This window comes from Anolis sagrei, chromosome 5 (assembly GCF_037176765.1).
Source record: "Anolis sagrei isolate rAnoSag1 chromosome 5, rAnoSag1.mat, whole genome shotgun sequence".
NCBI lineage: Eukaryota > Metazoa > Chordata > Lepidosauria > Squamata > Dactyloidae > Anolis > Anolis sagrei.
The window spans coordinates 185,236,048-185,261,248 of NC_090025.1; the positions used below are offsets into that span (position 1 = coordinate 185,236,048).

The 25,201-nt window shown below is 38.9% G+C and overlaps 1 protein-coding gene across 9 annotated transcripts in view; it reads left to right on the forward strand.

The window, feature by feature from the left end:
* The window catches only part of SOX5 (SRY-box transcription factor 5), an 897,493-nt gene that overhangs the window by 547,214 nt on the left and 325,078 nt on the right, over positions 1 to 25,201 (forward strand). For 7 of the 9 annotated variants that reach the window (XM_060776580.2, XM_060776581.2, XM_067469306.1 and 4 more), the window contains one exon: positions 20,885 to 21,095. In XM_060776580.2, the coding sequence (XP_060632563.2) occupies positions 20,885 to 21,095 (211 nt within the window). Of the gene's footprint in view, positions 1 to 16,816; positions 16,876 to 17,126; positions 17,156 to 20,884; positions 21,096 to 25,201 lie in introns of those variants that run through there. The other 2 variants (XM_060776585.2, XM_060776586.2) reach the window with 2 other exon arrangements.

Genomic DNA, 25,201 nt, shown 5'->3' on the forward strand with positions numbered 1-25,201 from the left:
TCTGATTTTTTGATTGTATCCTCAGTCTCAAGATCCTAATATAAATTCCTTGTGCTTTTTATTGCACATTTTCCATGTAATTTATTGATTTTGTTTTGATTTGTATCCTTCCTTTCTGCCTTGAGTAGGATGGAAGGTTACGTCCCAAATACTTTGTTTTTTAAGGAAGACATTCAACTATTTGAGGGAAGGGGAGGGCTCCCCCCCCCCCCCCCCCCCAGTTTCCTATTATCTTCACTAATCTGTGTCAGTTGCAGCATAGATTACCACCTCGGAGTGAAGTTTCTATTTCAACTGAAGATGTCTCTGTGTGTGCCCTCAAGTTGCCATAAGTCCACCTTGGAGAGACTTTTCCTGGCATTATTTTTTCAAAGGAGGTTTGGCATTGCCTTCCTTTGAGGCTCAGAGAAAGAGACACTTGCTGGTGGTCAGATAGTGGGTTTCCATAGCTAAGCAGGGATTCAAACCCTGATGTCACAAAGTCTTAGTCCAATGCTCAAACTGTACACCATTCTTGCGCCCCACTTTATTCATAGATTCTACTCCACCCAATCCTCTGCCTTTGGTGGGGTTAGGGGCACAGTGGAAAAACTGTGAATTAACATGTGTTATGTAGAATAGTGTAATCTATATGTCTTTATGGCTAACTTCCTACAGTCCTTCTTGATGTGAATTATCTTTATATATTTTTAATGTAGCCCCCGAGGAAGGCCAACTTAGTTAATGTTCAAAGTGCTTTGGACTTGTATAGTCGAAGGCTTTCATGGCTGGAATCACTGAGTTGCTATAGGTTTTTCGGTCTCTATGGCCATGTTCTAGAGGCATTCTCTCCTGATGTTTCGCCTGCATCTATGGCAAGCATCCTCAGAGGTTGTGAGGTCTGTTGGAAACTCAGAAAAATGGGTTTATATATTTGTGAAGAGGTCCTCACAACATCTGAGGATGCTTGCCGTAGCAGAGAATGCCTCTAGAACATGGCCATATAGCCCGAAAAACCTACGACAACCCACTGCTTTGGACTTTTTAAAAGAAAGCAACTAACCATTTATTAGCACATGGAGCTCCGTCTCTTGATATGCTTGACTGTTCATACCTGCTCATCAATTCTCTCCTTTGGGGAGCGGAAGAAGAAACAGAATGAGAAAGAAGAAAAAGATAAGTGAGAGCAAGAATCAAAAGACAGGGATCAGAGTTGAAATAGAAAGATATGTGTATTACATTTTTGCTATCCATCATGCTATTTAAGCGCATTTTAGATGAGAAAAAGAGGAAAATTGGGTTTTCAGTTGGATGAGGAAGGTGGAAGTATCCAACCACTGAGAAAAGTAAGAAGAAAAGGGTGAAAAAGAGAAATACGATGGGAAAAGAGATGAGGTATCAGTGAAATATCAGTTTTTCTCCACATCTACAAATCTCACTGAATCCTGGTGTCAGAAGGCAAACTTTGAAATAGTGAGGACAGAAGGGAAGAAGTGAGAACCAGAAGCACATGGAAACATGTAAAAAAGGAAGGCAGTTTTAGCTCCTCTTCCACACTTTCACCATTGCCCACCTCTCCATTCATCACACTCAGAAAGCAATTTGGTTCTATACTAAACCCAAATTGCCAGGCCCTTGCCGCTAGCTATACCACCAGACTATCATCTACACCACCCAAACCTATGGCCAATGTTGGCACTTTTGGAGAAATGTTGATTTCCAGCATTGGCAACCCCGTTAGGCACAATTGTATAGCCCTTACTTAATGAAGATTTGAGTTAATTAATTGTTACATGCAATTTCTGTTTAGGTAGTGTTATAACTTGTGTTTGTTTCTTTTATTGCCATTTCCCTTGAGGATCTGTGTCTCCACCATAGAATTTGACATAAGTGACACAGTTTTTTTTAAAGTGAGCTTTAAAATTACATATCAAAATAATAGACATAAAGATAAGGAACTACAGTAAGATTTGTCCTGATGTTTTAATTATCCTCTGTCTTTCTGTAGCATTTCATTATCCAGGTTGCTCAGCATTGTGTTTACCTTTTTATGTGTTTCATACACACACACTTACAAGAAAACATCTTCCAGATGGTTTGTGAGAGTATTTTTTTTAAGCCAAGAAGAATCTCTTTTTTAAGATGCTAAAAAAGGATGGAGCAGGAAAGGGCAATTTAAAATAAAACTTCCCTCCTACAGTGTTAAGTTATCTTTCCTGAAATTAAGCAAGGGGTCATCTGGGTGCCTTGAAGCATATTTTCAAATGAAGCAAATTACCCAATATTGCTCCTTATTGTAGAAGAGTCTTGCCATCTTAGTAGATCTCCATCAATTGCCTGATTTGGATTTTCATACAGTTATATAGCTTCAAGTTTATTTCATAGGTAAACAATTTGCGGCTCAACAAATACCATTGCATTACTATTCCTGTCCTTCCTAACTGACTCTTCTGGCCATATCTGGAGGACTACAATCTCCACATTCTTGATTTGGACTAAACCTCTATAAGTGAAGGAAATGACCACAACAGCATCCCTGTTTAAGTTAGTGTAATCAAAGCAGAATGAAGTGATATTGGCTCAAACCTCCTTATCTAAAGTAGACTCAGTCAATCAACTGTTCAATAGTGAGGAAAAATACAGGCAAATTGATTCAATGCATCTACTGTAGTTGGGACTACAAACAGAATTTGAGCCACCATTTTTCATCAGGAGAAAGTGACTGGTGTTCACTCATAATTTGGCCCTAGAGTTCTTGCAGTGTCTGGAGAAGTGGCCACTGTTTCATCTGATTTCGTGTCTTGCAGCCTAGTGATAGGGACCACATCATGTCCATCTTGGCTAATAAGATCCAATATAATTTATAATGATTTGGTAGATTTAAGGATAGTAAATGTCTTATCTTGTCAGGAGATGGAAAACACTGCTTTCAAAGAGAATGTAATGTGCCTTCCCTTGATGAGAATGACACTTTTAGACCTAAAGTGGGAAAAATAGACACATATAATCCATTTCTCCCAAGAGGCTCAGACGTTGTTCAACTACCATGTGCTCAGGGACTTCACTCCAAAAAGGAATATTGCTGATGGGTCAGTACTGTCCACGTAGTGGTTGGACTACATATGAGTATGTTGGGAGAAATAGATTATATGAACCTATTTCACTCTTGTTTCAGACAATAGTAAGTGAATATAGTCGCTCCATCTAACTACTTACTCTGGGAAAAAGATGGAGGGATTGCCACACTGTTAATCTTTTGGGATCTTTGATAGCCATGAATGTGATAACTTTCAAGACTAGTTCTACAGGACTAATGGGAGGAGGAGGGTCTGTAGTACAGTGGTCCCTTTGCTACCCATATAGCTTATTCTACGTACTAAATTTGGTGCTGTCTTGTTACATCCATGGATATTAAGCAGTGGAGTGCCTCAGGGTTTCATCTTATTTTCCACAAATCTACTTTAGGAATAGGGTTCATCAGCTTGAATTTTCCTATCTGTAGCAAGTAGTAGAGACATATAAAATTAATATAAAATCCTGAATAAATTCATTGTTCTACTGACTTGGAAGTGAATAGCTTTCACTGCCCATAATAGTTTTCAACGGAAACACTCAAAAACCCCAGTTCATTTCTGGGTCAGCCCTGATCACTGCACAATGTCTCTACTACCTGTTACTTTTCAAGGTCTAAAGTCATATACCAATGTTTCATTCTGTCATCTATAAAGTGCCTTCCAGACCTATGTTTTGAGTTTTGATCAATGCATATGGGGGAGAATTTCATTTCAATACATTTTTCTAGAATCTGCAAATGCTCATATGTTATCATATTCAGTACTGAATAGAAGGTTTAATGAGTATTGCCATAGAAGAAAGCAAGTCTGAAACAGTTTTCATTCTCTTAGTGACAAAGTTTATTGCAAAACCAGCTTACTAATATGAACCATTATGTTTTATTGCACTTAACCTGCTTTCTATTTGAAAATATATATACGTTCCTAGTTGAGGAATTCATTTTATGTTTTGATAAATAACTGTCATTGTGAAGGTTAATGGAGTGTCACATCTCTTTATTTACTCTCATGTCAGAAGTATGGAGCTCATTCTTCATGACCAATTGACCTCAACACTTAATGGGTGGATATTGTCAGAACAATTATTGCAAATATGCCATTATAGAGCTGTACAGATAGGGTCAGACCTGATATGCTCACATCAGAAAAAGGATCACACCCTTGCACATATTTAATTGCCTCAGTTTGCAGACTTAATCCTAGATCTGAAAATTAAGTGGTGCCTTTTCTATTACCAGCCTTTCTACAGTTTAGATAAATACCTAGAATAAAAATGGGGCAAGCACAATCAATAAGATACCCAAGCTATAGGGCACTGGAAGGTGATCTGTGAAGACATGAGAGCTGGTGCATCATTTGATAATTGAACCTTTTCTATATGCATATCTCCTCTCTTCATTTACATAGTTCTGCCATGGAGTCCATTTGATAGTCACTATTCAAAGAAAAAGACACATAAACCAGGAAATAGTGAATATTGAAAATGTGTAAGGTCATAGATAAAGTAGCTAATAGTTGAAAATGATTTAAAATATTTTGTGCAGTTTGGGACGTTTTCTGAATTTTGTTAATGAAAAAATGGCTTTTGTGCAAAACATTGTGCTAAAAAAAATCTTTTGTGCAAAATACAATTTTCAGTGTAAAAAAAGTTATCCCCCAAATTCAAAATATCTTATTGTGGTTGACTTAAGGCAGTGCTTCTCAACCTTGAGTCCCCAGATGTTTTTGGCCTACAACTCCCAGAAATCCCAGCCAGTTTACCAGCTGTTAGGATTTCTGGGAATTGTAGGCCAAAAACATCTGGGGACCCCAGGTTGAGAACCACTGACTTAAGGCATTTCATTAGCTGAAACACTTTTTGTGATTGTGGGTGACAACATTCCTGAATGTTTTTTATAGCTCTAGTTCACCCTAATTTTCAGGTTATGACTCCATCTGTCATAACCTGAAAGTTCATAATTTGCTTTTATCTCCGTTTTATAAGGCAGAACTTTCCAAACTATGTGTTGCATGAAAAATTCTCATTTCCACCCCCCAAAAGAAAGCCCACCTAGCAGCTGCTTGGAAGGAGCATGCTGGCCACTCCTGGAGGATGAGGAGGAGGAGGAGGCAACAACAGTGAGAGCAACAGAGGTGGCAGTCTCTCAGATGGAACTGAGGCCAAACCTGGGGTCCTATCATCCTTCTCCTCCTTGATGCCCCCCCCCCCCCGATGGTTACTTCAAAATATGCACATTGTTTTACATGGACAATATCTTGGAAGCCTATCTCACATATGTGTGAACGATTAGGTGAGGTGTGCCCTTTTCACCAAAATGATACAAAATTCCTACCTTTACAGAAATGTGACTTTGTGGTGGTCTCATTATCCTGTTCCCAAAGGCAATTCATTAGACATTACTTGTAAGCAGTTAGATTCCAGCTGTAGTTATGTGTTTCTCATAAGGTTTACTCTGGTTCTATAAGGATATTATGAGTCCTCCAGGGAGGGATGTTTGGAGATTAATATCGTTTGTCTGTGCATAACTTGGGCAAGAGGAAATCCTAGGTGTAATGTAATGCCATTTACATGTTATTTCCGCTGCTCTCCTGGATAATTTAATTTGTTCAGGTGCATATATATGAGAGAGAGATGAACACCCATACTTGGACACATCTTAGAAATACTTCTCTTGAAGTCTATCTACACCTACTCTTTACATGTGCACACAACCTCTATGTTCGGTCCATAGTCATTAAAAATGAAAGATAGGAGGGTGTGTATGTAAATCCCTGACAGACCACCAAACCTGCCATAAAAAATAATTAAAAAGATGAAGTATGACTCTTGTAACCAAATACCCTGACTTTGTGCTCACCCCCTGTCTGTGCTCAAGGTCTCTAGGTGCTCAATGGGAGCTTTTTAATTATTTTTCTCTGTTTGATGTTGCTAAGTATAATGAATGGATTTCAGAGGGGTTTTTGTTGAACCCTCGATGCGTATCAGTTCAGTGCTGTTAGGCACAGCAATACCTGGCTGGATCAGACCCTGAGATTTGTTCTTTATAGATCTGACATCTAGAAACACCAGATTGTTTAAAGCCAGGCTCTATTAATCAAATGAGGCATCCCTGTCACAGAAACGTGATTTCATTCATTTCGAGGGGCAAGAAAGCCAAGGAAACTGTAGGCACCTTTCTGAAATTTGGGCCGGTTGGTTCCACAAGGCTTTATGCCAACACAATTCAGGGTGTAACACTAATTATAATATTGAAGAAATGGGGACTCCAAAAAGTGACTCCATGGTATAGATATAGCAACCAACCAGCCATGCCTACTATCAGAATACTCCATTACACATATTCAGTTCTAGTCTCAAGAGACAGGTGTAATCTAAATTGAATATATAACTATATACAGGAAGCACAGCACACACCAGTTTTTTATTGTTTCCTGTCCATTGGACATTTAATAATCTGCTTTAGGATTCTTATACGTATGGCGATTGTAATGGTGTAATAATTATATCCTGTGGTATCTTAGAATTTGTCATAGGTAAGGCCCTAGAGCACTCTGGTGGAGAATTCCAAGTACTTCATAAAACTACAAATCCAAGGATTCCTTAAGATGGGACGATTATAGCTAAATTGGAAGCAAAGTGCTATATCTGTGCAGTGTGAAAAGGCCCATAATGGGTTTTTCTCCATTGTTGGGGTAGCACTGAGCATACTGATTCATTATTCTCCTTAATTTATAGATGCTCTATTTTGCCTAGAAAAGAAATTTTTTAAAAGTCATTACAATTGGCACTCTCAAGCTATGTAACTGAGCCATTACTAGAAGGAATGGTTGCTGATTATGGTGATCATGAGGAAGATGATTATTTTTATGAGCCATCTATACCTTGCTCACATATGTGTGTTTCATGAAACCAATGTTGGAAGAAATTAAAATGAGGAGGTAGAGCTGCTCGAGGAATGAAACATTTTTGACGTCAAGGACTAATGTATAGATTACAATGTAGGTATTAGGCTTGTGCATGGATCCGTTTTCAAAAATGGTCTTTGGCTGGTTCAGATGCCCATAACAGGATGGGGTCTACCTCCATTTTTATTTGGTCGCAACGGAAAAGTGGCTATTGAAAACTGGCTGCTTTCAGTTTCTTTTGGTTACATGTGGAGTGCAGAGAGGGAGGCAGCTGCTAGAAGGAAAGGGATTGCAGGAAGCAGGATTTCTTAAACCCTTCCTTCTCTCTTGATTTGAAGGCAGAATTGAAGTGCGGAGGGGAGGAGGCATTCTAAGCAAGGCACCAGTTCTCCTTTCTGGTTTCTCCAAATCAAGAGAGAAGGGAGGGCAATTTAAAGGAAGCCTTGGGTAGGATACCTCCAGGTCGATCCCTCTTCCTTCTCTTAAAATGTCTTGGAAAACTGCCTCCTGCAAGTAGAGACCTGCACACACCTGCTGCTCCTGTCTCCTCTAGAGTAGAAAGAGCTTTAATGAAGCATATGATCCAAAATATTTTTTTGCACATGCCTAGTGGTTTCTTAAGCCTGTTGCCTGAAACCCAGGTCTCCTCTAAAGACAGAAGGGAAGAGATTGCAGAAAGGGAGATTTCTTTAGCCCTTGCCTTAAATCCAGGACTCATTGAAAGAAAAAAGGGAAGGGATCACAGGAAGCAGGGTTTCATAAGCCCTTGCCCTAAAAATGATGGAAAGGGGAGCCTCGTAAGTTCCCCATTGCCACCAATGGGCCGGATCAAAAACAGATATTTTCGTTGCCACAAGGGAAAACAGATTCTCACCGTGCTAAATTCCGGAAGCTCCTAAAAATGGATCAGGACTGAGCTGAAAATTGGGACACTGAAAATGGATCGGGGTTTAACCAAAATGCACAACCCCTAATAGGTATTGTCTGCTGACATTCTTCCTAAAAGTTCTGGTCTACCTCTTCACTAAAAAAGATATCCTGATTCAATCAAAGGGATCCAAGCACTACAACTTTTAATATACAGCAAGGGAATATTTATTTTAGTTCTTATTCATATACAAATATGTATAGAAACCAGCTTAGGAAATGTACTCCCTCTTTTTTCTGCTGAAAACAAATATTGTAATGACTCACCCTGGTCATTCCACAGATATATAAACCCATTTTCCTACTTCCAGCAGACCTCACTACCTCTGAGGATGCTTGCCATAGATACAGGCGAAACGTCAGGAGAAAAATTGCCTCCAGAACATGGCCATATAGCCCGGAAAAACCTACAACAACCCAGTGATCCCAGCCATGAAAGCCTTCGACAATACAATCTTGTAATGATTCAGAGAGGAGAATTTTTTACAACCCCCCCCCCCCATTTATTGCACAAGGATAAACCATATTTGGATCTATTTCTCTAGTCTATTCCTGACTAGTTGTTTGCCTCCAATGTGAAAGCAGGTCCCACTGCACAAAGAAGTATGTTGCTGGATGACCCCCAAAAGCTCTGTTGTTATGTGAGGATCACAGAATTCTCCCAATTCACTTTCCTCATGCTATATGTCTACCTCCACTCCAGGCTTTTTCCATAAGCAAAAAGCCCTCAAGCATTGTGAACCTTCCTCACAAGGAGGTGTTGTAACCTTTTTATTCTGGCAGGATTTCAGCAGTTGACTGACTGTTGGAAAAAGGGCTTTTTGACAGATTGGTGCAGAGTTTCTCCCTCCCTTAATTCATGTTTTAACATTACTTGGATTTCAATAGTGTTTTGATATTTATGATGTATTTAGGGGTTTTGGGCATGCTAGTTCATCCCTTGCTTCACCCTCTTTTACACCCTCATTACTGGAATCCTTTCCTGCTTCTCATCCTTCAAGAAGTCCAACAAGATTGGTAGAGGCCTATTGGCTCATTCGAATTTTTAGTCTTCTCTGATCTACAAGAAACACTGATTTAAGATTATATAGAGAGAGGGGGGGAAGGTGATTTAAGGGTATTTAAAGTGAGTAGGATGAACAAAGAGTGGAATTTTTGACTGCTGCTTCAGTTCTATTTCTTTCCTCTTCAACTCCAATCCATGTGTTAATATATCTGAGTTCTCTCAAAAGAGATCTGATGGGGAAAATTTGGCTTAAGGCAGTAGACGTACATAATTCGACATGTATTGTCTACAGAACGCCTCCAAAATATTTTTCTTCTTGTACCATTACTTTAACAATAGTAATTGGACAAATCCTTTGCCATACAGTCATCCATTTATAGAGTGTGGCATGCACAGTTCTGTCCTGATGATATCAGTGACAACAGGACTTAGGAAAGATGTCTGGGTGCCAGCAACCACTGCCCAGAATCAAGTATCTCTCCTGTGAAAAACCTATTTGTATTTATATCTAACGAAAAACATGTTAAAAGGAGCCAGGAGTAATGGGTGCATTCTGGATTGATCTTCTCAAGAGATCAGAATGAAATGTCTAAGTTCTCCTGCAATGAAAATGTTCCAAGATAGTAGTTGAGAAAGTGTTGGACTTGCACTTGAGAGAACAAAGTTCAAGTCATGACTAAACCATAAACCTCATTGGGTGACCTTTGGCCAGTCACTCTTTCCCTTTCAGTCTCATAAAGCTGTTGGGAATCACATAGAGAGGAGAGCTAAGCATGTTGCTTTCAGCTCATTGGAGGGAAAGGAAGGGAATAAATGTGGCCAATGTTTTCTTTGGGGAGGGGGATATAGACCATTCTCTTCCTGACATGTTGATATCAAGGAAGCATGTTTTATGAGGTTATACCCAATCATAGAATCACAGAATCAAATGGAAGAGACCTCATGGGCCATCCAGTCCAATCCCCTGCCAAGAAGCAGGAATATTGCATTCAAATCACCCCTGACAGTTGGCCATCCAGCCTCTGTTTAAAAGCTTCCAAAGAAGGAGCCTCCACCACACTCCAGGACAGAGAGTTCCACTGCTGAACGGCTCTCACAGTCAGGAAGTTCTTCCTAATGTTCAGATGGAATCTCCTCTCTTGTAGTTTGAAGCCATTGTTCCGTGTCCTAGTCTCCAGGGAAGCAGAAAACAAGCTTGCTCCCTCCTCCCTGTGGCTTCCTCTCACATATTTATACATGGCTATCATATCTCCTCTTAGCCTTCTCTTCTTCAGGCTAAACATGCCCAACTCCTTAAGCTGCTCCTCATAGGGCTTGTTCTCCAGACCCTTGATCATTTTAGTCGCTCTCCTCTGGACACATTCCAGTTTGTCAATATCTCTCTTGAATTGTGGTGCCCAGAATTGGACACAATATTCCAGGTGTGGTCTAACCAAAGTGGAATAGAGGGGTAGTATTACTTCCCTAGATCTAGACACTATGCTCCTATTGATGCAGGCCAAAATCCCATTGGCTTTTTTTGCCGCCACATCACATTGTTGGCTCATGTTTAACTTGTTGTCCACAAGGACTCCAAGATCTTTTTCACACGTACTGCTCTCGTGCCAGGCGTCCCCCATTCTGTATCTTTGCATTTCGTTTTTTTCTGCCTAAGTGGAGTATCTTGCATTTGTCCCCAATGAACTTCATTTTGTTAGTTTTGGCCCATCTCTCTAATCTGTCAAGACCCAAGCAAACAGAGAGACCTACAAACATATGCATTATCGCTGCATAAACAGTCCAGCAATTGACTTATCCTTTTAATTTGTTTTCATACTAAATTTTCATAGGTAGCAGAGTTATGAATGAATTTATGCAAAAGTGTCATGAAACAGAAACTATAGACTGCTTATATCCAGACATGGATGTCTGCAGTCTATAGAATTTCAGCAGCAAGCAGTATATTAGATAACTAACAGCCATTTTGTTTCATTTTTAGGGGAAGTAGTCAACTATGCAGTAGTGGGATTTTTTTGGGGGGGGGGGACTAAAATTGGTAATTCTGTGGGAGAGGGCTTGTTTCCTGTTTGGGGAATGAAATAAAAGGGGATTAATTACATTTTGAATTCATCACCAGTCAAGAGAAAGAAATAATAGGAAGAGAGGTTAAAACTATGTTATCAGTGGAAATTATGAAATGGGGCTATGCTTGTAAAATTACAGTTTGATGCAGATAGGGGAAGAAAATAATGCAAAATCCAGATAATCAAGGGGAGGAAATCACTTGGAAAAGGAGTAATGGTGAAAAAAGGTTTAGGTGTGACAGAACAAATTAGATGTGAGCTTCCTCTGAGGCACAAAAGGGAGAAAAAGGAGGTAACAAGGAGGTAATTGTCCCGCTCTTCATAGCTTCTGGTCAGATTACATGTAAAATGTTGCGTTCAATCCCAGGCACCTCAAAAGATGTCAACAAATTGGAGGGATTTCAGATGCGAGGAAGGGAAATGATGAAAGGGCTTCAGGAACTCATTAGTGGAGAAAGATTGAGAGAGCTAAATATGTATACAGAAGGGCTAAATGTGGCAGGATGACTGCCTGAGAGGATGTCAACTTGCGCAGACATCGAGGAGGGAAAAGAGGGTGGTTTCAGATACTAAAAGTGAGCGTTAAGGGGAGTTAACGGCATCAAATTAAGTCAAGGAAAATTCAGCAGGAGGAAGAGTGAATGTTTTGTCCTCATTTTTGTCCAGTCCTTAGTACACGGGCCCTGCATCTACTGAATGGCAGAGTCTTTTCTGCACACCCCATAATTGTAGAAGCACTCTACAGTGAACTGATGTTACTTGCTATATATATTGCTTTTCCAAGTCTTTGTATTACTATTCTCTGAAGTTAGGGTCCTCCTCTTTCTTATTGCTTTTTACTCTACCAATAATCATGTCTTCTCATGATAGGCCCAAAATACAACAGTCTAAGCTAGTCAGCTTGGCTACTAGGGGAAGTTTTTTTTTAAAAAAAAAATCTGCATTATCTAGCACCATATTTCAATAAGTTGATCAGCTTTCTTTAGTATCCAACTTTCACAAGCACTCATAGACATTTGATATATGATGAAATAAACTATCCCAACTTTAGCATTCAGCAAAATATTTTTTCACTTTGGGATCTTGACTAGTTCCTTCATAGCTGCCCTTCCAAATCCTACTCTTATTCTGATTTATTTATTATTTACTTATTTACAGTATTTCTATCCTGCCCATAGACAAGGTATAGAAAAGTTTGAACTATTTCAGTGTCGTCGTTGTCTACTTTCAAGGTATCAAAATTATTTATGGTCATTTTTTCCTTGTAAAGGTCTTTATTTTATAAGCATCACTTTGCTTGCATCAGAGATTAATGCAATGCTCCTGTGGTTATTGCAATTCCTGGTTTCCTCTTTCTTGTGGATTGGAATGTACATTGAGCCTTTCTAGGCTTTCGGTTTTCTGCCGACAATTACTTTTAAGTGATTTGCAAATAGCTTGAAACTAAAATTACCTGAAACAGACCAGGAGGGTTACTATTGTTTTGTGATTGCTGTTGTTGCTGTTGCTGCTGTTCAAATGGCTATATCTATCTGAGTATTCATGCACATTAGGGAGGTAAATCTCAATTTATTTTATTTGCACATACAAGAACAAATGTTCGGAAAAACCTCTTCTGGGTGAATAGACCAAAACAAAATCTGTGTGTTTTGATGATCATTTACACATTGGAACATCATTGTGGAAAAAGTGGTTGCACCAATAACTTGGGTTTTGCACAGAAAACTGTGGGTATTATGCAAAATATATTGTTTTCTTTGTAAAAAATATATTCTATGCAACCCATCGTCAGAGGGTTTCTGTTTTTTTTGTAAAACTGCAGGATTGGGGCATATGTTTCTTTCCTGACAAAAAAAAGGAAAATCAAAATCTCACAGTCTGTTTTTTGATGGGGTGTCTGAAAAAAATCTCTTTTAATCCAAGATGGGAAAAACTGTGAATATTCTTTCAATGCCTGCTATGGTTACATTTTTTTTTTTTAAAAAAAGTAATAGGAAAAACTATCAAAGATTTTCCAGCATAAGTTTTCACCAAAGGAGCAGAATGAAGAACAATCTAAGCATTGATCTAGAGCCAAGAATTTGTTATTCCTGTTGTGCAAAAAAAAGAGAGTCTGTATTAATAGTTTTTCAAAGAAATATCAAGGATAGCAAATAATCTCCCTTGTTTGTTTCTTTTTACTTATTCAGGGCAACCATAAAATTTTATGACAATTATTCTGAACACATCTGATCATATCTGTTTGTCCTGATTCGCACTAGGAGAGGATGCCATTCCAGAATACCTGGGATCTCCATACAAGAAAAGACCAGCTGAATATCAAACCTTACAATATCAGAGCAGCCAATTGACTGATGTGTGTAAGGCGGCCTCGTGTGTCATGAAACCCATATATGCTAGAAATACCTTTTCCAGAATATCGTGTGCTGTTTTTGTGCAGAACATCAATTTTGTACAAAAATGTGATTTTCATACAAAAACCCTCCAATTTATTTCTATGCAGAATAATTTATTTCCCATATGCTTTGGAATATTTGAATAGCTCTTTCCCCGTGCAGCTATGTTTGTGCATCTTGTAGTCATTAGAATGTTCACTTGATTGTATATGAATTAGCTCAAATACACTTAACAATAGATAGAACAATTCATGTCTGAAAAGCAAGACAGATTATTAAACTTAGTCACACTGGATATAATTCTAACTGGAATATCATTTATATACACAGCACACCCCATAGAGACCTCCAGGATTGCATCTGCAAATTTGCCTATCCATATATTATTGTCCTCAGATGGACAGTTGTGTTCAGAGCTTTCTGTCCTGTAATTACCCAGATATAGGCAGCTGGATCAGCTCAGGTCAATTCAGGGCTCAGCTTGTTTGTGACAGGGTGATGGGAAGGCAGCAAAAAAAGAGGAAAGCTCGTACTCATGTCATTGTGGTTCTTGGACTATAATTTGTGGTCTAAAACATGTTTGCTGGTGGTCTTTAGAGAGGAAGTAGCAACCTTTCTTTATTTACTTTACCAGTTTGCATCTGAAGATACAGTATGGATGATATGGGGTTATATTGAGTTTGACATCACATAATTTGACATCACTCTGTTTGACATTTCATATTACACAATGTACAAATATGAGCAAATAAATGTAGCAGAGCAGAATTTATATTCCATGGTGTGCTTAACAGTTTTTTGACAATTTAGACTTTGGAATTTAATATTACCTTGACTTGAGTGCGAATTTCCAGTTTTTTCTCACCACTGGTGATGTTCGGGAGGGAGATGGTATGCGTGGTTCAGCTACATCTGGAGAGTTCACAGTTGCTCATCCCAATATACATATTTGCAATTTTTGCTCTATTTGTCCTGATCACACTGGCATGGTTGTTTGTTTTAAATGCTATGTACACCACAGAAAACCATTTAATCTGTAAATTTAATCAGTTAAAGAGTAGCAATATGGGGGAAGCGCATACCATAGATAGTGATGGCTCTATCATAACACCCAAGCCTCTCTGAAGAACTCCCATCTGTCTCCAGTCTATATTCAAGTGACACAAATCATGTACAGCATGAATAAGATCCAAGTGTTATATGCTCTAATATTATTTTTTCCAAAATAAACCATTACTCTGGTTGACATAAACTGGGAGGTGTGATGTGATCATAAACAGGAAAGGAAATGTCTATGAGACAATCTGTCTATTAAGAACTACAGTGCTTACCATGGAAATAAAAATACTTAAGGCATCACCCTTAAGGTTTTGACTTTGAGCTAAATGTCCTGTTGATAGATTTTTTAAAAAATCCAAGATGCCCGTTAAGACTGCCATGCTGAGAATTCTTAGAGAAATATGAAAATTATCCACAATTTTGTGCTGGACCATGGATGAGGAACCATCTTAGAACCACTTTGTTATTACGATCTTGCTTACTTAAATCTTTCTCCAACAGCTTCTTTTAGGTTCTACAATGACAGTAACCATGTGCTATTCGTTGTGGTTTCTGTTAAACCTCCACCCTCTCCCAGTATAAATGTTAGCAATTGCCTTTTAATGTCTGCCAACAAGCATATTAAAATGTGGATTTGTTATGGACTGATTGACCCTTTCAGGCTTCACATTTCATCCAGATGAAGGTCCCATTTATGATAATAAGACAGGTATTCAGCTACCTCAAAGGGTGGAAGAAAATAAAAACTGGTGGGTTCCCAAGCACCTGGAATGTAAGAACAGAAACATGCTGGACCACTTCTGGGATAGATGGACACCATTTCCTAGCAAACTCAATGACATTTGACCATACCTTCATCCTCACTCTGATATGATCCATACTTATTTATCAGTACCAAGATGATTTTTGTAACCTTTCCTTTCTTTGGCTTTTATCATCATGTTCCTTATTCCCTACATACTTTAACCATCGGAAACTTAGTGCTCAACAAAGCCACTTCACTAAAATCCTACATGGAGTATGTGATGAGGAGGGAGATTGATGGGGATGAAGAAGAGACAGCAAGTTATGAGCAAAAATTCAGGATTTGGTGGAAAGCCTTATGAAAAACAAATCATAGGAGATATGCCATTTTTTTTAGCTCTGAGCAAGGTAGTCAACAAACATAACCAAGCAACTGGGGAAAGTAATGTCTAGGTGTTGTTGGTTACTTTTCACAGGAATTTGTATATTTTTCAAAGGAATTGGCATTTTTTTCCCATGACATGGAGTGTTCGCAAGTCTTTTAGATGGGAGCTGTGTGGCTTGCCTTTCTTGGTACAATTTGGCTCTTGTCAGTTGACTGATTCCTTCTTTTGTCATAGCTCTGGCAGAAAGAGTAGCTGTATGTTGAAATGCTGCCAGTATAGTCTGAATGCGAAAATATGTATCCACATATTTTTGCATTCAGACTATACTGGCAGCATGTCAACAGGTTAGATGAGAAGGAAAAGGTTACTTGCAATCCTGGAACAATTCAGACATCAGATTTTCATCTGGAATGATGGAAGTGTGGAACCAACAGCAGGTTCACAAGAATTCATGCAAGGAACCCATTTTACACTTGGTTTTCACCAGAAGAAAAGAGATATAGATCATCAATGAGCTGAAAGGTGCTGGGGAACTTCATGGATGGATGTCTTCTTGGAGAGAAATAGGGTGTTCTTTTGCTATTAAAAATAGCATAAAAGATTTATTTCAAAGAGCTGAACATTTTATCCATTGTTCCCATCTGTCTGAATTTACTTCTTGGCTTAGGGAAGGTAGTTGAGGGATGACTGTCAATGTGAGTCAGTGTACGATATGAAGTTCTAGCTAAAATAAAGAAAAAATACTATAGAAATCTTTCTGAGTAATATCCAACATGTTCCTAAGGAATGGCATTTTAATATTGCTTCCTGAAGGAAAGAGGAACAAATAAGCTTACAAAGACAAATATGAAAATAGTAGATAGGGAATAAAGACTTTATACTGGGCAGAATAGGATAGGAACATGAGATAATGTTGGAAAGGGAAAGGAAGAGAGAGAGAGAAAGAGAAAAATGCCTGGGATGAGGATAAAGTCTATTGTCCAGTGACATGACTTTACCTGTCAATCACAAAGGTGACAAGGGGGCTAGATTAAGCAAAGCTTCATCAAGATTAACAAAGGAAGATTATTGACCTCATCGTGAAAGGGCAGAAGCCTGTTTTATCATTAAACCTTGGAAGAAGGATGTTCTGTCTTGATGGGAAACCCTGTTGGAAATTAGAAGTTTAACTTTGTCTGTGATTATCTGGATGGACTCAGAACACGCAGTTCTTGGGCCCATCACTTTTATTCTCAATATGGGGGGAGCAGAAGAAGGGAGGAGGGAAGCAAAGGTTCTGAGTGCATTCTCTGCTGTGCTTTGAAGAGAGGAAGTGAGAAACTGGCAAGTACTAGGGTAAGTACAATATCAGTTTGGAAGAGAGTTTGAAGGAGGGCTTGTGGTTTTATTGGTTTTTAAAAAGCAGTTGTTACTTGTTTGAGTTGAATGTTGCCGGAGCATATCGGATTTGCACGAGATTTACCAGGCAAAATCTCTGTGCATGGAAACAGCCACTAACCTCATAAAACTATTAGAAGGATTAACATAGTCAAAGGCTGAAATGTAATCAAACTTGAACAGGTGAATGGATTCCTAGTAGAGAGCAATATTCCAGAAAGCAGGTGATGGGGAGCAGGTAGGACGACACCACTGGGTTGTTTGACACTGAGATAATAACTGTTCTTTCCTAGGATTCATTGGTGTGTTCAACTTCTAGTTTTTTTCACTGATTCTCCCATAGAAGAATCATTTGGGGACACTTTAAAGTCTGGTGTGCTTTTCTTTTTCTGTTACATCTCTATTAAGGTTCTATTCCCCTGCAAATACAGAGCACAACCCCACTTGTCAATGGAGTAAATTAATCACCCAAATTATTAATCTGGAATAAATACCCACCTCCACCCCATTTTTCACATATGGCCACAAATCATGATTATAACTTCTACTTTAATGCTGAGGACTAGAGATAATAGGTGTGGCAGTTTGTGTGCGTATGATTTAATTACCTGCTTACAAATCTGAATGTTGTCTAAGTTTTACATTCCTAGGAACACCAGACGTGTCAAATAATTTTGATATGTACTTCCAGGTAGGGAGGCAAACGTCTTCCCCCCCCCCCCCCACTTCCCAAGTCTGCCTAAACTTTTGCAGTTTTCTAGCTCTGCTGTCACGTGCTTATTTAAGAGATACGAACGGAAGTGAATTGCTTTTGGTCTGATGCAAACATATTCTGTTGTTTGGTCCTCATATTGTCTTTGGGTGTTATAATGAGCTTACCAAGATCCAAATGGGATCTTCAGAAGGATTTTTGTGATATAGCTCTTTTCATGTCCTTTATTACCTATTTGAATGCTTCCTTAGTTCAAAACCACCTCGCCATTAGAAAACTCAACATGTGAATATAAAGGCTTTTGTTCCAATATTCCCCTAATGTGCTAGCTGTGCGTATGGTTTTCTTTTTGGGTGCAGGGGGAGGGAATTAAACATATAATGCCCTTATATGCATTGTGCTGCAGTTCAATAAGGACTACGGCTTGTAAGTTCAATAAACGTTATGCCATTTGCTTTTTGATTTGAATGTGTAGGACAGTTTGCTGTAACTCTGTGACTTGATGATCTTCACATTTCAATACATTGGAGAAAGGAATACGTGATAGTAGCATTCATATAAACTATTTTGTAGTGATCAAAAGAGTATTATTTATGTATAACAACTCAACACTGAATGTGTAGGCTGTAAAGTGTTGTTATTGTTGTGTGCCTTCAAGTCGTGGGGTTTTCTTGGCAAGATTTCTTCATAGGGGTTTCCCATTACCTTACTCTAAGGCTGAGAGAATGTGATTTGCCCATATTAACCCAATTCGTTTCTGTAGATGAGTAGGGATGTTAACCCAGGTCTCACAAAGTCTTTGCATGCATTTAGACTGTAGAATGAATTTGATCTGGCACCACTTTAACAGCCATGGTTCATTGCTATGGAATCGTGGGAGCTGAGGCACCGGCAGTCTTTGACAGAGAAGTCTAAGGACTTTGCTACACAACAAGTGGTAGAATTCCATAGTGCAGGCTTATTGCAGTTAAAGTGGTTTAGATGCACATGCAGTCAAACACTCAAAACAGACTGGCTCATGCATTACCCAGGAACAAAGAAATGTTGACTTCAAGGAAACCAGTAGCTTTACCAAACTTGGTTGCTTCTTCTGACACCAGATGAGGAAAAAAAAATAATGTCAGCGCCTTCAATAATTTCTAGTATATAGACACTGTCAAATCTTAATTTCATTTATAGCACCTTTATAACAACAAATACATTTTTGAAGTCCCACTTACATGTACTATATCAATAGACTTACAAGGCTAAACATCTATGCTTATTTACTGCTTGAACCTTTTAATGCACATGTGCTCTGGTCAGAGCTGCCACTATTACCTTCTTTCAAATCATCTGTTTGTTTGTTTTGTTTTGTTTTTTGCAATGCACTGTTTTCATTACTGCTAGCTTTCTATAGTCATGTTTTGGTATTTTTATCTACAATATTGTGGTGTGGTCTGATTGAGGAGGAGGTCCACAGGGTTACACCATGACCTGCCAAATTGGGTGACTCCCTAGTGATGACACTTCTAATTATAGGTTCAATAAGAGTGGAGGGCCAAAGACTTTGGTGTTGGCAGGTCTGTTTCATAATTTTTTTTGTCATGTCAGGAGTGACTCCCGGTGTGAGAGAATTGGCCGTCTGCAAGGACGTTGCCCAGGGGACGCCTGGATGATTTGATGTTTTTATCATCCTTGTGGGAGGCTTCTTTCATGTCCCCGCATAAGGAGCTGGAGCTGATAGAGGGAGCTCATCTGCCTCTCCCCAGATTCGAACCTGCGACCTGTCGGTCTTCAGTCCTGCCGGCACAGGGGTTTAATCCACTGCACCACCAGGGACTCCTGTTTCATAATACTACTATGGCAGTGGGTATCTTCATTCTACACAAGAGTCACTCAGAACCTTATTTCAGACATGGCTTTGGAACTGGGATTACTTCTGTACATCACGGAGCAGTTGCGGGGAGATCAGTTGTAAAACAGGAGAATGGATCTTCACCCTCAAACAAAAAAAATCCACCTGCCTCTCTTCCTATGTTTAGAAGAAAACAACCATAGCATGGATGTCAACCAGAAAAAAAAGGATGGACCTAAAAAGGGGCACTGTTGTGTGAGCCTATAGAGAAGGGGTGGAAGTGGAATGCAATTTAAAGACTTAAACATATTATGGCATAGCTTTTTGTGGGCAAGAGCCTACATCTTCAGATCTATCAAAAGACTTTCAACACAATTATAGCCCGGCAGCAGAATAAACATTTTAAGAGACACAAACAACATGAAACTAAAAGAAAATCCCCAAAAGAGGAGGAGGGAGAATCAAATAAAGGCCAAAAGGTAAAGGAGGGGGAGAGAGGGTGTTGTTTGAAATATATCAGAAAGTGTGAAGAAGGCTGGTTTCATCAGGACAGAACAGAATGTGGCTATTAAGAGTCAAATCCATTAAAATAGGTGAGAATATTCTTAGTGACTTTAATGAGAGCCAGATCTCACCTTTGCTGGAGCAAGATGTGTGCTTATGTCATTGGACTTACCATTTACAAGCATCATTAGAACCACTGTTGTTCTACAAGCTTTGTCTTTAAAAGAGTCTTTTCAAAAGAAAGAAAGAAAGAAAGAAAAAGGGATATGGAAGTGGAGTGGGGAGAGAGAATAAATTAGAAAGAATCATCTGATCAAATCCAGGGAGAAAAGATAGTTATTTAAACTGCATGTTGTGATGGGGAAAGGATGAGGCCATTGTGGTATAAGGTATTTGGTTATTGCTTCATTTTCAAAGGTATCTAACCATACTGATATTAGGTACTTAGAAAAAAAAAAGGAAACAGAAAATTAATGATGCTTAGTCAAAGCAAAGAAGAAGAAAGGTTTTTTAAAAAGTCCCCAAAGGTGGAACATAAAAAGCTGTAAAGGAGCAAACAATTAAAGGTAATCCATACAGTCGTTATTGGAAAAGCTGTGAACATTAACTGTTCTCATTTGGAAGAAAATATATATATAATGTTTCTCTCCAGAGCGCTAATCTTTTCTCACTTCAGCCTGTAATCTTAGTTTATCCTTGATGGAAAGGCTTTGTTCTCTGTGTTTTTGAAGCTATACTTCTTTCTTTTCTTCTTCTTCCTCACCATTAAATAAAGGTTTTGACAGAGGAACAAATAGCAATGAACTCAAATGGGAAAAAAGGATTGTTATTTTTTTCCTTTTCTTTGTGTATACACGTGGTTAACATTTTCCTCCCCTGAAGAGGTGTTTCATTTGCTCTTATTTCTCTTTCAGGAAGTTGATGGCAATAAAGTGATGTCTTCATTTGCTCCACACAACTCATCTACCTCACCCTCGAAGGCAGAAGAAGGTGGGCGTCAAAGTGGAGAGTCTTTCTCCAGTACAGCCCTCGGTACTCCCGAGAGACGTAAAGGCAGTCTAGCAGATGTTGTGGACACATTAAAACAGAGGAAAATGGAGGAGCTCATCAAGAATGAACCAGAAGGTACGATTTCCTAGACAAGGAGAAATTTTCTGTGATTATCTGTAATATCAGTAGTGATTCCCCAATAATGACACATACTATTCTGATACGAAGTACCTGCTGTCTGAACTTCTCCTCAGTTGCTGTTTGTGTTCAGACAATGCTAAACCATCATTTAATTCCACAAAGCGCGATATACAGTTAGCCTCGGGCTTCCTCTTCCAACACAGTTGGGTAAACAACAAAGTCTGTTTCTATTTTACTTTAGCTATAGCTTATAGTGTGTCATCCAAGCCCTAACCTGTGGTTAATCTTAACTGTTGTTCATCAAAACAAGCCAGCTTCATCATTCATGATTTGATGCTTGCTTGTCTTATCTAACAGTTAAGATTAATCATGGTTTGTCCAAGTTCTCATGTCACAACAAGCTGCGATTAAAAGTTTTTAAACCCACCTCATGGCCATGGAAGACAAAGGGAGGAAAGGGAGCTATTTGAACTGAGGTTTCTCTAAAGCAGCATTATTTTTTCAGGCTATCTAACATGGAAGCTGGCAATTACTTTTTCCCAATGTGCTAAAGACCAGTACCATATTTGTTCCTATTGGCTACAATTGTTTCTTTCCTTCTTGGAAACTCTCCAGCGACTGGCAGCCTAAGTATTGGGGAACTGGTCCTATTCCAGAAATCACCACTTTGAGTCTCACTGCCTGTAACATCAAGCCATGCTTTAATGTGAAAATTAATCTACAGTCCCAATCAGATCTTGGAAGTCTTTTAGATTACACCTCCTGGTCAAGATGCTGAGAGAGCTAGATGTGCTGGCCTTTTGAGAGGTAATCATCCAAACAATTAGTATAAAGATGGATTTATGAGGAGCCCCAAGGAGTACTAAGAGCTGGTGTAGTCAAAACTAAAGCACAACAGAATTCCTATATCCTTATATACTGTCTGATTACTGTAAAAAAAAAAAACCAACAACAGCATTCCACAAGAGAAATCTCAAGAAGTTAAAAAGAGGAGATATGCCTATGACATCTTTGAATGACTACAGACTTTGTATTTTTCTTCCTCAGTGAGGTATTCTTGCCATCTTTAGGTGTTTGGATTTTTCTAAACTGCTTTTCTTCATTATGTCCTACAACAAGAAATTGTTGTTGTCATCATCTCCTCCTCCTTCTTCCATGGGTAGAGAGCTTTCGTGGGGAATGTGATCTCATCTCAAGGTCCTTGTCTGAACTGGATTTAGATAAGGACCTAAATCCAACTGTTATTCTCAACTAGCGGAAAGCTACTGAATCACTGGAAACTTGGTAAATCAGAGACAATAATTCAATATTTCTCTTGTAGGAACTTCACAATGGAATTTAGACCAGAAAAGTTCATGATGAGAAAAGTATTTGTGAAAAGTTTTAATAGACTCTCCATAGGTTCTAGCCAGTCCTATATACTGCTGAACAATTGGATATCTTGAGGCTTTTGTTTGGCTTGGTTATTCTTTGGAGGAGATCCTGTGACATTTTGATAACCTCTCTGCTTTTCAATAAGAAGCTGCTGTTGGGTATTGTTCATCTCGCTATTTCCTTATTCTTGATTTTGTGGACACATAGAAAGTAAGGCAAATGTTGTGAGAGGAGCCGACATTGTACTGTTGTGAGAAAACCGCGTGGTAGTTGTGAGAAAATGAGTTTAGAGAAACTGTAGTCCCATTACAATGGATGATGGATTGTGAATTAAATAAAAATAGAACTGTAAATAGTTTAGCATTTTTCACACCATTGTTAACAGCAGCCCAGCTCCATCCCTTGTAGAGTTTGGCTGGAATCCAACTGTATCTGTCAGCTGTATGGACCATCTCATTTTGTTCTGAGAAAACTAATCACCATGGTGACAGGAGCAATGGCAACTGCTTCCTGCCCACTTCCCCTTGGGTTATTAATGTTGTCAAAATTGTTGGAGAAAAGTTCTTGGTGTTAACAATGGAGCAAGGTTTGACGAGAGGGGATGTCAAGTGGTATAGAGTTTAGCTTCAGCAGCTTACATGAATGGGTGAATGGTAGGACGGTGAACCTTCTAAATCAAACATCCCAAGGAAATGTGGAATATTGACATGCTGACTTCCTCCACATGTATGCAGAAAAGAGCAGACCAAATTTGTTTTATGATAAGATGAATCTTTTTACTTATTTGGACAGATTAATTTTTTTCCTGCAGTTTGAAGATGGATATCATCGGATCATGTCATCGGAAGTACTGTGGCTTGAGTGAAGTTGCAAATAAGCATGTGTTTTCCTTTTGTCTTCCTTTTTAGAGACTCTGAACCTACAAGCAGGAACTTTTTCATTTTATTCAATGGTAATCGAATTCTTGGTGTTCTGATTCATTTTCAGTTGATCATAACAGGAGGAGGAGAAAAAAAGCTGGGATCCAAAGCTGGGGTGGTCATTCACATGTTGGTCTTTAAGGCACTACTTAACACTAACATAGAAGAGTCTGTGTTTAAGGAAGGAAGACAAGAAAGAGAAATAAAAAGGATAATATTCTCATAAAGTCTTCCCACCAGTATGGTGGTTATGTCAGAGGCCTGGACAGACCTGCAAAAATCTGCTTTTCATTTGTTAAAATGGGAGAGGTTTTTTGGAAGGCAGGGGAGGTTGCAAATCCTGTCCATTTTAGCTTGGGGATACTGGGAACTACAATTAAAGAAAGGATTCCATCCTCAAGCTTTTTTGTTGTTGCTTTTCAGTTCTCCAAATGTGATTATCTACATTATCCATTTGAGAAGACAAAAAAATAGTTTCCACCTGAGATAGTATTTGAGGTGCACCAAAATTTGCAGAGAAGCTAGTTAAGAGAGACCTGAAAAATATAGTGTTCTTTGCCTTGTACTCACATGCTTGTGTGATGTGATTGCAAATTAGTCTGTTCCTATTGAATGGAGCCCACAATAAGAGTCTGCTGGAAAACAACTGCTTTGTTTAATGCCCATTTATCCTCAGTCCTTTCCTTCTTCCCTTCCCCCATTATTTTCCCCCTTTCTTCTCCCCCTCCCCAACCTACCAATAGAGAGACATATTGAATAGATTGGAGCATTGTTGTTTGCTTTTAGACAGATATTGTGGCCTCAGCATTAAGACTGATTTCATAGTTTTGACTGGGAAGGACCTTCTGGAGATGATGTCCATGTCATGTCTCTTGAGTAGTCGATGGGGGAGGCGAATTGGAATGAGGGAGGGATGGGAGTCGGTTGTGAAAATGCTGTGTTGAGTGGGAGGCCATGCATATGCCAGAGACTCCATTAAGTAAAGGTTACAGTTAGACATAAGAATGGTAACAGAGCTTATGCATTATCTCAGCTCTGCTGAAATGAAAATGTATAGCACAAACAAAAGACCTACAGCTTTGCGAAGAGATGAGGGACGAGGTATTGGGAGTACTACAAAACATGGGGGCTTTTAAACAAATGCATGCAGCAGGAAAGTCTTTTCTTCCCTCCAGCTATTGTTCTATTGTCTTTCAAAGGCCATTAAAATGAACAGCAGGTTGTGATGAAAATTTCATTAAGCTCTAGTTAAATCATTATGAGGGTGCCATATTCAGGCTTCAGCTCTTTTTCCTATTGAGGAGGCAGGAGAAAAACAAACGAATTGACAATGAGGGGGGGTTTTATCCTACCTTCCCAAATCAAACAACAACAACAACAACAACAATGATGAAAGTTGGTATGTTGGAAGACTGAAGTAAACAGAGTATGACACAAAAAGAGAGCTTATTGGTGCACCTGCTCAGAAGGCAGGGGATGAAGATTGAGACCCAAAAGAAATGATTTTAAAAGGGTCTGCATTAGCATTATTAGGTGCTCTTTTCCTCAGACTGATTTTTCCCAAAGAAGGTATCTAATTTTAAACAAAATCTTTTTTAAAAAGCAGCAAAAACAGTTGCTACTTTGAAAATGGTGCCAGAACTTCCTCATCACACTAGAGAATGAATCCACTTTAAATCCGGTTGCTGCCTCCTGCAGAATTCTGGGGTTTGTAGTTTAGGGATGAGCCTATAATAACCTCACTAAACTACAAACCCCAGAATTCTACAGGAGGCAGAAACCGGCTTTAAAGTGGATTCATTGTCT